The sequence below is a fragment of the Rhipicephalus microplus genome, chromosome 4, assembly GCF_043290135.1.
Source record: "Rhipicephalus microplus isolate Deutch F79 chromosome 4, USDA_Rmic, whole genome shotgun sequence".
Lineage (NCBI taxonomy): Eukaryota > Metazoa > Arthropoda > Arachnida > Ixodida > Ixodidae > Rhipicephalus > Rhipicephalus microplus.
In genome coordinates, this window is record NC_134703.1 from 79693324 (window position 1) to 79705574 (window position 12251).

Here is a 12251-nt window from a genome sequence, read left to right on the forward strand (position 1 = left end):
TCTTTTCGCAGTCGACGATTCGTCCGTAGACTCCTTTCCTCACTCGCTCCCCACGCGTTGTCCGGTCGATATTCTCCCGCGCACAGACATCAGACAGCTCACCCCCCCCTTGATTCCCCCCACCACGCAAGCGGCAACCAAACGTGTGAATGCTTTGGCTGCCGCCGTAGCGCCGCGTCGCGCTGCGCGCGGTTTCTCTGTTTTTCTACGAACCCGATGGGCACAAGTGAGCGAGAGCATAAGTGAAAATGAAGGTCGGGGACGTCTGGGAGAAACGTCGCTGACAATTTCGAGGCGCTCCGCTCGAACGCGCCTAATGAATTCTGCCCCTACGCGGTCGCTCTTGGAACAAAAAGCCGCGTGTGTGCGCTCGGATAATTCCTATCCGTCGTTCACTCTCCCTCCCCAATTCGTCTTGGCTTATTTGTTTTACCCGCCTCGTGCGTGTGTATATATAGTTGTGGAGTGAGGAATGACTCTTACGTTCGCTTTCGCGCTTTGAAAATTCGTTATGAGGCGACCTGCCTGCGACGCATTTCGCAAGCCGTGCCGACACTGCCACGCGGATTAAGCGGCTACATGGAGGCGTCGTCATCGGCATAGTGTTCGGTGGCTTCCTTTCCTCCCCCCCTCCCTTTTTATCTTTCCTTCATTCACTCTTTCTTTCTGACAGGCGCTAAGTGCGCCATGATGAATGTTTCCACGTGTTCGCTTATCTCAACTGGGCTTCTCTCGTTCCCGGAATTTGCATATTTTAACGATTCCCCCGCTAAGCTCGTGCAAAAAATCTAAACGAGTCAGATGGGGCTACGCGACAAAACTTTTTTACGCTGGCTGCCACTAGTAATTCACGCGACTTTATTCTTGTACTGGAGCGTTTGCAAATAGACGTGTTCACCTTGTTGAATAAATGCATACTTGCTTAAAATAACTTCATCATTACATACCGCCACTCATGGTTACCACGGCGGCTTTTCATGCCGAAGGAAACGAGCCAAGATGTGCAGGTGCCCGAACCTTCGTACTTCTTACAGCGGACACTATCCAAACAGGAGTTCATTCGGCCCTCCAATAAACAACAACAAAAACAACACCGGCATTCTTCCAGATCGGGTTGGCAACTATGATGCGAAACCAAGATAAGAGTTTTGGTTTTGTTGGCGCGCTAGCAGACGATGCACTATCGGTAATTGGTATGTCGCTCGACAGAGTGACACGAGTTGTTAGTTACGTCGGGTATACTTACACGATAAAACAAGAAAAAAACAACAACTGAGCCATATATTCTCAGTGAGCTCTCAAAAGAAATTGTAATCCATGCTTGGAACCACGCAAAGGCTCGTAGCGTCAAATAGACTAACCTCGCATTCGCCAATTAACATAAAAATAGCAAGAAAATTCTTTCTATTAAGCGCTCCAAATATCACTCACAGTGTTATTTGCTTACTACAGCGTTTTTTTGGTAAATTCTACAGAAAATGAACCGGCGAGTATAAACCCGTTGCGAATATTTCGGGCCTCATCATTTTAAAACAATGTATAAAGAAGGAAATGCGTATTTACCTGCATATTTGGTTTCTTAGACTCTAGAGTGGTGGCCCTGCGTGTGTTTTTGAGTGACGTAACAACTATAAGGCGGCAAAACATCACCTTTGTTGTGCGGCAAGCAAATAAAAATACTCCCATAACATTGAATATGGCGCGAAGTGGCGCAGTGATACAGCGACGTTCCCAAACGAAAAAAAGAGAAATAGCTTGAGCACTGAAATGCGTTTACTTAATATCAATACTAAAAGAAAAGTTTCTTCTACTTAATTTGTACGCGGTGAGAACACAAATATTTCCTGCACATGCTCACTCGAAGAGGTCACGGACTTGAAACATTTAGAACTACATTCTGAAGCGCCAAGCCGTGTGAGGTCGCGATAGCACCATCCAAAATGGCGCGACTACGTTTCCCTGGGTGTCCGGGACAGAGAATTGGAAGAAATGGTGTTACCTTTGAAGACAATAAGAGTCGTCTGCAGTGTGATCCATCGTTAAGTGCTGTGTCAAACCTTCAGCGGAGTTTTAACTGTTTTCACGAGTTGTTTGGAGCGTCGGATGAGGTAGGTGCTGCCTTACGACACATTGCGTACTTGAGGTGTCTTTTTCAGAGCGACGATATCGCAACGTTTCCACGTTTTATCGGTGGCATGATAACTCATTTTGGCTTTTCGATTAATTTCTGGACCCTCGTCGAGCGTATCGACACATCCGGTTACTGAAACAGGTGTTGTACGCGCCAAAAACTGTTTAACATGCCCTTAGGCCTAGGCCTGATCGTGCCAACACCGTGCATCGCCGCATCGTTGTTTCAAAACTCGCATTTTTTTTAACCCGCTGCCTCGGTTGTCAGAGTCCGGCACGTGCACTCGTGTCGTCCTCGTCTTTTGTGCTTTGCAATGGTACAATGTGAAGCTTGTTTGAGCCTGAGAAGTTTGGATACTTTTGACCAGACGGGTTCGGCTAGGCGATGTCGGTGTGCCGAACTTGCCCGTGTACCGCTAGCGTGCCTAGCCGCTTTGCCCTCCTCCTTCTGTTCGCTGCTATTTACTGAACCTTTCATTGACTACGCTAAGAAGGACCATTTGCGAATGCCCACTTAGACTCGGGTCGCAGTATGTAGTGATCGTGGCTGTCGCGAGCCACCTCGGCCGGGCTGCGCGCATTCCGCTCTGACATTTTGCGCTTTCACGTTTGTTTGCGCGGCAGCGTGTCACGAAAATCGGGTTGCCGATCTCTGCGACGACGAACAGCCCCTGTTTTCCAAGCAATAACCCAGGTGTCGCTTACATAACGCATTTATAACGTTGCCTCGCGATCTACTAGTTTTTGTAGCTAATCTTGGTGAGCCACCGTGCTGCTCGTTGTCCGCCGTTGCCGGCCAGCGACTGTTTTGTGCAGGTTACATGATCTTGAACATTTTTGTTTCCATCCTGTCTTCTTTACAGTGATGTCGCTGTTTCACCGATTCCATCGTCGCTCAAAGCGCTGTTTGAATACTTCACCGGCCACTTTATTGCTGATGGATCGTTCCCCAAGTGTGCTAAAACGCGGTCGTTTGCGTGTTCAAACATGGCCATTTACTCCTGCTGTGGTTCGAGTGATTGATTTGCTCAAGCGTGCAGCGACCGCTATTATCGTTTACTAAAAGAGGGCCGGGGGGAGGGGGTTGATGTCGCAGCGTGCGCGGGCATGGAGCCACGCTTCGCGATGCTGAGAAGAGGGCTGGGAGGTGCACAAGCTTGTTTGCTGCCATGTCGTCGGCCAATAAAAAGCAGAAAAAGGCGTCGCGACGTTTTCTTCGAATTCGCACCGCTAGCGCAGCCATGTGGGAAAACACAAAGCGGCGTGTTCATGTCACACACTTTTCATAGTGGATCTGTGAATGTCGTTGTTCACCGCCGTTTCCTGTCGTGCTGCTTGACGCAGGGTGTGTTTGTTTTGACGGCGCCTCGCTTGCACTTGGTATCTTTCATTTAACGTTTTCCGGGTGTTAACGGTGGCGTTGCAGTACTGCTTCCATGTGGCTCTCCGCTGTTCCTGCTTCGCTCTGCGCGTGGTCTCGTTTATAATCTTCGCGTTTGTGTCAGGGGGTGACGTTAGAACAGTTTTTCTGACATGAGAACTGCGCGCTCTTTCGTTGCGTTATTCACGAAGTGAGTTAACGGCGGTTTTATTTCGGCGGTCATTGAAAAATTGCATGTCTTCAGACCTCTGTTTCGTGTTGTGAAACCTGGTGCAATGTGACGGTAGATATCGTCACCCATAAGAGCCGAACAATTTTTTTTTTCTTTCGAGCTCGTCGTCTATTAGCCGTCCGAGCGCACTGTCTGGGCAATGTGTTGTCTTCAAACAGCCTCTTTGAAACATCTGTTCGATTGATGAAGGAGTATAGTTGATATTCGAAATGGCTGCCTTTTCGATTTGCTTTTCAAGTAGATTTACCTCCTGGATACTGTTCTTGCATCAGAGTATCTCATCCACAGGCTTCGCTATCTGTGCCTTACACGTGGTAGCTTAGAACTTTTGTTTCAATGGATGCACTCTGTGAACTGATAAATCTCCCCTATTTTCGAAGGTTGAAGGCATCCTGTGCATTACCGTCCAAACAAAATCACTCAATGTTGTGTTATTTTTCCCTCTCTGAAATTTTATTGCCATTCATTGCAAGGAATTGCTATTCCATGCAAAAATGTCAGGTACATTTGTGATTTTTTAATAGAATAGATTGTGGATGTGGCAAGCTAAACATCATTTACATTGGTCGAGTCACATTTGTGTTCTTCATTATCGTGGATTGCATTCAGTGTGTTTGTTGCCGAGCTGGTTTTTTACTTCATTGCTCTATAGATCCACAAGATATGTTTGTACTGCGAAAACCATTCTCTTCGATTAAATGCATGAATTTCTGCCATTTTGTTGCAGGATGATGACTTCCATGGGTTCTCTACCAGGGATGTTCGGAAATCCCTCCTGAAGTTAAGACATTTCACTGGCGACCCTTCGGAACTGTGCCACAAGGATGAGTTCATCAATGACATCATACTTGCCAAGCCTGTCGAAAAACTCGCGGGTCGGAGCAACCTGCCGCCAGATCCAGGTGGTGGTGGCAACCAGGCAGCCGACCGGCCACGTGATGCAGTCTCCATCAAGCAGAGCAAACTACCAGTACGCGGCAAGTCGCCCAAGACCCACGACAACAGGGAGCGAAGGAGAGTCTCGGGCCGTCAGGCTGCGCAGCGCCTTTTAGACCGTGCCAAACGGGGCCGTAACAAGGTCCCGCCAAAGAAGGAGAGTGCTGAGAGCCGTAACGGTGCCTTGACCACGCGGAATGGTTGTTTTCAGCTGCCTGCCATAAGTGCGCGCTCATCGAGGCGGATCATCCCACGCAAGCGATACCTGGAGGACAGCGAGGAAGATGTGCCACAGCTGCTTCACATACAGAAGAAGAAGGGCATTGGGGCACAGTTGCCGACTGTTTCTGAGGGAGCTACGGCTGAAGGCAGCGACGATGGCACCGGCCGAGTTTCTTTGCAGGAGGAAGCCAGCAGTGGTGAGCGCATCTCTGGCAGGACGGACGACTCAAGCTGCCACCTGGAGACAGACCAGAGTACAGCAGAAGGAGACAACGCTGCGGAGCGCATGGGCCTGTTTGACCAGCCCCTCGTGGTGCAAGGCAAGCGTCCGTGGAAGCCGTCCCTCAAGGTGCAGCTTCGTCTTTCAGAAGCCAACCTGGGCTCACCATTTGCTTTCAAGGGCAGTCGGAGGGGATCGCAGACCACCTCGTCGGCGGACTCGACTAGGGAGTCCATCAAGCGGGACATGGTGTCCCGCTATGCCGAGATCATGGCGACGCGAGAGGACGGCCCGTCGACGGAGGTTCCCAACTCTCCACCGGGGACGGCACCTCTCGAGGACAAGGTGGCCGCCAAGATTGCAAGACTGCTCAAGTCGCAGTGGGAGAATCGCCTGGGCTCGGGGGGCAGCGGGCCGCGGCGGAACGTGGTGCTTCGGAAAGCGCGGCTACGACTTAGCCAGCGGACGCTTAAGAAGTTGAGGCAGCCCCTTGAGGAGAGTGCGGAGGGAAGTGTTGTGTCTGAGGTGACGTCAGAAGTGGGAGCGGAGGAGATTGCAGAGCCGCCGAGGAAGCAGCGGGAACGGAGGCTTCCGCCGCTGAACGGAATGAATAGAGGTGAGACCCGGTTACACCGCAGCCACCAACTTATGGCATGGTACGGTGCTCTGACACCGTCTCTGCCAAGAACGTTCGTCACACACTTTTATGGAAAACTAAGGTATTGGTAGCATGTTTTTGACAGTTGTGCATTGTACTGTATGTTGTCTCGTGAGAGCACTGAGCGATGCAAGAAACTTTGGGTAAGTAACACATTATCAAATGACACTACTTAAGCGCTGGGACAGGTAGCATTTAGTGAGAAATTGTTCTTTATTAATCCTGTTTTTTATATTTAGAGTTCATTTCGATGTCTGGATCATTATATAAGCAATGAAGTTTGGTACATAGCGCCTTGTGCAAAAAGGTCTGTCTATACTTGTTGTATGTTATCTGCATTATCAGCAAGCAGAAATTCATGATGGTTGTCAAAAATACAGGTCAGGGATTCGTGCCTCAAAAATTGTACACGGCAGTCGGGTGTTATACCACAGAGCCACAACAGCACTTGAAATTGATATGAAAAAAAAAATAATAATTAATTCACGCTCCGCCATGATGATCTAGTGGCTAAGGTACTCGGCTGCTGACCCGCAGGTCGCGAAATCGAATCCCGGCTGCGGCGGCTGCAGTTCCGATGGAGGCGGAAAAGTTGTAGGCCCATGTGCTCAAATTTGGGTGCACTTTTAAGAACCCCAGGTGGTCGAAACTTCCGGAGCCCTCCACTACGGCGTCTCTCATAATCATATGGTGGTTTTGGGATGTTGAACCCCACATATCAATAGAAAAAATTTCACTGATTCTGGTACTGCCTAATGCAAATTCTGAGTGCAGCTTTGTGTTGGGGTGAGGCCAACTGTGTTTGAATTTTCACCTTACTGCAAGGTTCCGACTACGCCGTAAGTCTCCCCGCTGTGGTGGTCTAGTGGCTAAGGTACTCAGCTGCCGACCTGCAGGTTGTGGGATCGAATCCCAGTTGTAGCGGCTGCATTTTCGATGGAGGCGAAAATGCTGTAGGTTCGTGTGTTCAGATTTGGACGTACGTTAAAGAACCCTGAGGGGTCAAAATTTCCGGAGCCCTCCACTATGGAGTCTCTCATAATCATGGTGGTTTTGGGGCGTTAAGCCCCACATATTGTCACGTTAAAAAGACAGGAGACGTTTTTAAGGCGTCCTCACAAAAGTCCGAAGAGCGGTCGGCTCAGCGCAGCCAAAAAAACAGAACAATGGCACGAGGGGAACTGCCACTTCGTCTGCCTCTTTTGCGCTGGCAGATCAAGCGCGCGGCACTGCCCCTCCTCCCTGAAGAGCATCGCCTCGATGCTAAACGAAGCGTGTATCGTAAAAAAAAAAGACATTGTCACAGTGTGTGGTACGGTTTTAACCGCACCACGTGCACAATCTCGGGTCGTAGCTGTCGGCGTCGGGGTGGTTGGCTTCCGTCCGGAAGGACTTCGTAATTGACGTCGCTCACTTGTCGTAGCACTTTGTACGGGCCAAAATACCGACTGAGAAGCTTCTCAGAGAGACCTTTGCAGCGCACAGGGGTCCAAACTAACACCTGGTCACCTGGTTTATAATCGACTTGTCTGTGGCAGCGGTTGTAGCGCTGTGCATCGACGCCTTGTTGTTTCTTGATGTTTACGCGGGCTAGTTGACGTGCTTCCTCGGCTCGTTGCACGAAACACTCAGCATCTTCGTCGAGATCCTCGATGTTGTCAATGTCGCATGGGAGCATTGCGTCCAACATCGTCTGAACATCCCGACCGTATAGAAGACGAAACGGAGTGAATCGTGTGGTCTCTTGCGTAGCGGTATTATACGCGAATGTTACGTAAGGCAGTATTTCATCCCACGTCTTGTGCTGTACGTCTATGTACATAGACAGCATATCAGTCATCGTTTTGTTAAACCGCTCGGTCAGTCCATTTGTCTGAGGGTGATACGCTGTTGTCTTGCGATGCGTGGAGTAACTTAACTGAAAAACTTGTTCAAGGAGCCTTGCTGTAAACGCTGTTCCTCGGTCTGTGATGACACAGGATGGAGCACCGTGGCGTAATACAATTCTCTCGATGAAAAACTGAGCAACTTCACAAGCCGTGCTTTTAGGAAGCGCCTTAGTTTCAGCATAGCGGGTTAAATAATCTGTAGCGACGATTATCCACTTGTTGCCGGAAGATGACAAGGGAAACGGACCCAGGAGGTCCATGCCGACTTGATCGAAGGGTGTTCTGGGTGGCTCGATAGGGTGAAGTAATCCCGCAGGCTTAACAGATGGGGATTTTCGGCGCTGGCATTCGCGGCAGGCTTGAACGTACTGTTTAACGCAAGCGGCAAGTTTCGGCCAGTAGTAAGACTTTCGTACCCTAGCGATGGTTCGGGTGATGCCCAGATGGCCCGATGGAGGCTCGTTGTGGCAGGCAAATAGAATTTCCTCACGCAGCTCTGCGGGGACGACCAACAGGTAAGTTTTGTTGCTGGCGGCTGCGTTCTTCTTGTACAACACGCCCTGTCGTAAGCAGAAGGATGACAATCCGCGAGTTATATGCTGGGGCAGTGATACGTTGCGGCCCTCTAGATGTTCAATGATAGGTCGCAATTGAGCATCTGCTCGCTGCCGTAAAGCCAAGTCTGTTACGCTTACGGAGCCAAGGAAAGGGCAGTCCTCTTCGAAGCTCTGAGCGGCAGGCTCAACTGGCGCGCGTGACAACGTGTCCGCATCTTCGTGTGCACGACCGGACTTGTACACGATAGTGACGTCGTACTCCTGCAGACGTAGGCTCCACCTTGCCAGTCGTCCGGAGGGGTCTCTGAGGTTCGCAAGCCAGCACAGCGAGTGATGATCCGTCACTACTCTGAATGGACGGCCGTAAAGGTAAGGTCGAAACTTAGCAATTGCCCACACGACAGCAAGGCACTCCTTCTCCGTGGTACTGTAGTTTGACTCCGGGCGTGTTAGGGTTCGGCTTGCGTAGGCGATAACCTTTTCAATTCCCTCCTGCCGTTGGACGAGTACCGCGCCCAGACCGACGTTACTGGCGTCGGTATGAATTTCTGTTTCGGCTTCCTCGTCGAAATGTCCAAGAACAGGTGGTGATGCCAGGCGAAGCCGAAGCTCTGTGAATGCTGATTCTTGTTCAGCACTCCAAACGAACGGCGTATCGTCTCTAGTGAGTCTAGTTAATGGTTCGGCAATTTTCGAAAAATTGCCTATAAAGCGCCGGTAGTACGCGCATAGACCAAGAAACCGCCGCACACTTTTCTTATCGGCAGGAGTCGGGAAGGCTGCGACAGCGGCGGTTTTCTCAGGGTCAGGACGGACGCCTTCTGCGCTTACGACATGTCCAAGGAACTTTAGTTCTTCGTAACCGAAATGGCATTTTTGCGGCTTTAACGTAAGGTTAGCCGTCCGAATCGCCTCAAGTACCTGTCGTAGTCGCTTCAGATGTTCGGAGAAGCTGGTTGAAAACACGACCACATCATCCAAGTACACAAGGCAGCTTTGCCATTTTAGGTCAGTCAACACAGTGTCCATCATGCGTTGGAAGGTAGCTGGCGCAGAGCAGAGTCCGAACGGTAGCACCCGAAATTCGTAGAGGCCATCCGGCGTGACAAAGGCGGTTTTTTCACGGTCGCGCTCATCAACCTCAATTTGCCAGTAGCCACTCTTTAAATCCAGGGAAGAAAAATACTTCGCTCGTCGTAGTCGGTCAAGCGAGTCATCAATACGCGGCAGCGGATAAACATCTTTTTTTGTGACGTTGTTGAGCTTTCTGTAATCTACACAGAAGCGAAGCGTACCGTCCTTCTTCTTAACCAGAACGACCGGTGAGGACCAGGGACTGTTCGAAGGCTGGATAACGCCGTCGTCGATCATTTCTTTCACTTGCTGCTTGATAGCTGCGCGTTCTGTCGGCGAGACGCGGTATGGCTGTTGGTGAATAGGTCTTGCGTCGTCGTAAGTGATTATCCTGTGCTGTGTAATTGGCGTCTGACTCACTTTAGACGACTGAGCAAAGCACGCCCTGAATTCAAACAATAGCTCTCGCAAGGCCCTCTGGTTCTCTTCCGGCAGTGCACTGTTCATGTCAACATCTATTACGGTTTGACCATCGCGGCTACTGTCTTCACAGGCAAAACACTCAATGACGTCCTCCAAGGCTTCAGCGTAGGCGACCGCAGTGCCCCGGAAAAGGTGACGATGCTCATTGGTGAAATTTGTAATCATGACCTCGGCTGTACCGTTCCGAATGTCAATGATGCCTCGTGCCACAGAAATTCCAAGCGCCAGCAGCAGGGAGACGTTGCACTCTGCCACTGTTTCACCGTCACTGGTTCCTTCGGAAGTCACCTGAATTAGGATACTTGCACGAGGTGGTATTGTGACACTGTCGTCGGAAACACGGAGGGCGGTTGTACGGCGGTTGGAGTCCCTTGACGTAGCGTTGACTGTCGAAAAGGAAATGCAGCGTCGCCGTAGGTCGATTACGGCGCCATATTCCCGAAGAAAATCGAGGCCGAGAATTAATTCGCGGGAGCAGTCACGTAGCACGATGGAGCTGACCAAAAACGTGCAGCCTCGTATTTGTAGCCTGGACGTGCACAAACCAACCGGCGTCACAACATGTCCGCCAGCTGTACGTACATGCGATCCTGTCCAAGGCATTATCACTTTCTTCAAGGTACGTGCCAAGTGTCCGCTAATAATCGAGTAGTCAGCACCAGTGTCTATTAAGGCAGTTAAATTGCGACCGTCGAGCATCACAGGTATGTCCATTGAAAAGTCGCTCAGCTGGGATACAGGCGCCGGCGTAGTCGAATTTCCGTTGGTCCGATGTCGCGTCGATTGGAGGGCGAGGTCTTCATCACGTCGAGAATCAGCGGCCTCGCCTCGAAAGGTCGCTGGCGTTAGTTTTCCAGGCGGGGGCTCGGAGACCGTCCTTGCGGCCTTCGATTTCCGTTGCCTGAATAAGACGACGACCGCGGTGACGGTGAACGCGACTGACGCCTGAGTGGGACGTTCTGCCGAGCGATAAAATCTTCAATTTCTGGTGGTCTCTGTCCAAACCGGGGGCGGGGTGAATTGGCAGGAAAACCCTGCAGCCCAAGTCGGCGGTACTGGCAGTCTCGGTAGAGGTGACCCGCTTCACCGCAGTGGTAGCAAAGCGGTCGTCGGTCGGGCATGCGCCATATGTCGGATTTACGCATGACGGGTCGAGTGTCTGCAAAATAAGGGACCACCTGTGCGGACTGCAGTGTGGCGTACGGGGTTGCGGCTGGTAGTGGGACTGGTGCAGGTGCGTTGTGTTCGAACGTGTCGGTATAAGTGGTGCGCTGGAAACCACTCACTGGGGATGGTGTCGTGGACGACGGAACGGTGCGTCTCAATACGTCTGCGTAGGTCACCCCTAGAGGTTCACTTGAAGTTGCGAACGCCTGAAGTGGTGCAGCAACCTGCGTTGGTGTCTCGCGACGAGGTGTGCCGAGCGCATGCTGAACTTCGTCACGTATGATGGTGGCGATGCAATTCGTGGAAGGCTGCTGCTGCGCCTGGTTCAGCTGTTGCAGCTGTTGCAGCTCGTCGCGAACAACCGAACGTATCAGCTCGCGAAGCGCTCCCACGTCGGTCGGGAACGAGCCTAGCCCGGTGGTATAGGTAGCATTCACTTGCCGATCGTACTGGTTCCGCTGCTGCAGCGCCTTTTCCATGGCGACGGCTTCAGTGAGGAACTCCGCAACCGTTCTAGGCGGACTACGAATGAGTCCAGCGAAGAGCTGCTCTTTCACACCTCGCATCAAGTGTCGCAGCTTCTTGTCTTCCGGCATGGTTGGATCGGCGCGAGTGAACAGATGAACCATATCCTCCACGTATGCAGCCACACCTTCATTAGGCATCTGCATGCGGGACTGGAGGGCCCTTTCAGCGCGCTCTCGACGATCGAGACTCGAGTACGTTTCGCGGAGCCTGTGACAGAACTCATGCCACGACGTTAGGAGGCCCTTGCGGTTCTGGAACCATGTGCGAGCACCATCCAGAAGACTAAAGTACACATTCTTGAGCTTCGCTACTTCGTCCCACCCGTTGAAATCCGCTACGTACTCGTACTCAGCCAGCCAATCTTCCACATCTTCATAGAGGCCACCACGGAAGGGACTCGGAACACGTGGTTTTTGCAGCGTGTAATGAGTGGGTGCAGCTGCGGGTGTAGCGGTTGGAGCAGCGGCGGCTCCAGCGGCAGGGGAAGCGGTGACAGCAACAGTATTCTCCATACCAGTCGACGTACTTGTACTGTGAGGCACAAACTCGGGGGACAGTCCTCGAATCCTCCGACTGAAACGGTGTACCGGCGTAAGCTCTGGGTTTTGGGTCACGTTCCGGCTGCTAGAAGGAGTCTGTTGCATAGGTGAGGTTACCCAGCACCTCCACCATTAAAATGTCACGTTAAAAAGACAGGAGACGTTTTTAAGGCGTCCTCACAAAAGTCCGAAGAGCGGTCGGCTCAGCGCAGCCAAAAAAACAGAACAATGGCAC

General features: G+C 51.3%; 1 protein-coding gene across 1 annotated transcript in view; it reads left to right on the plus strand.

The window, feature by feature from the left end:
- The first annotated feature begins 1900 nt into the window (after positions 1 to 1900).
- LOC119172145 (histone-lysine N-methyltransferase 2A) overlaps positions 1901 to 12251 on the plus strand; it is a 92198-nt gene continuing 81847 nt past the window's right edge. The window contains exons 1-2 of the mRNA XM_037423157.2: positions 1901 to 2108; positions 4471 to 5737. Coding sequence (XP_037279054.2) covers positions 1941 to 2108; positions 4471 to 5737 — 1435 coding nt within the window. The 5' untranslated portion in view covers positions 1901 to 1940. The remainder of the gene's footprint in view (positions 2109 to 4470; positions 5738 to 12251) is intronic.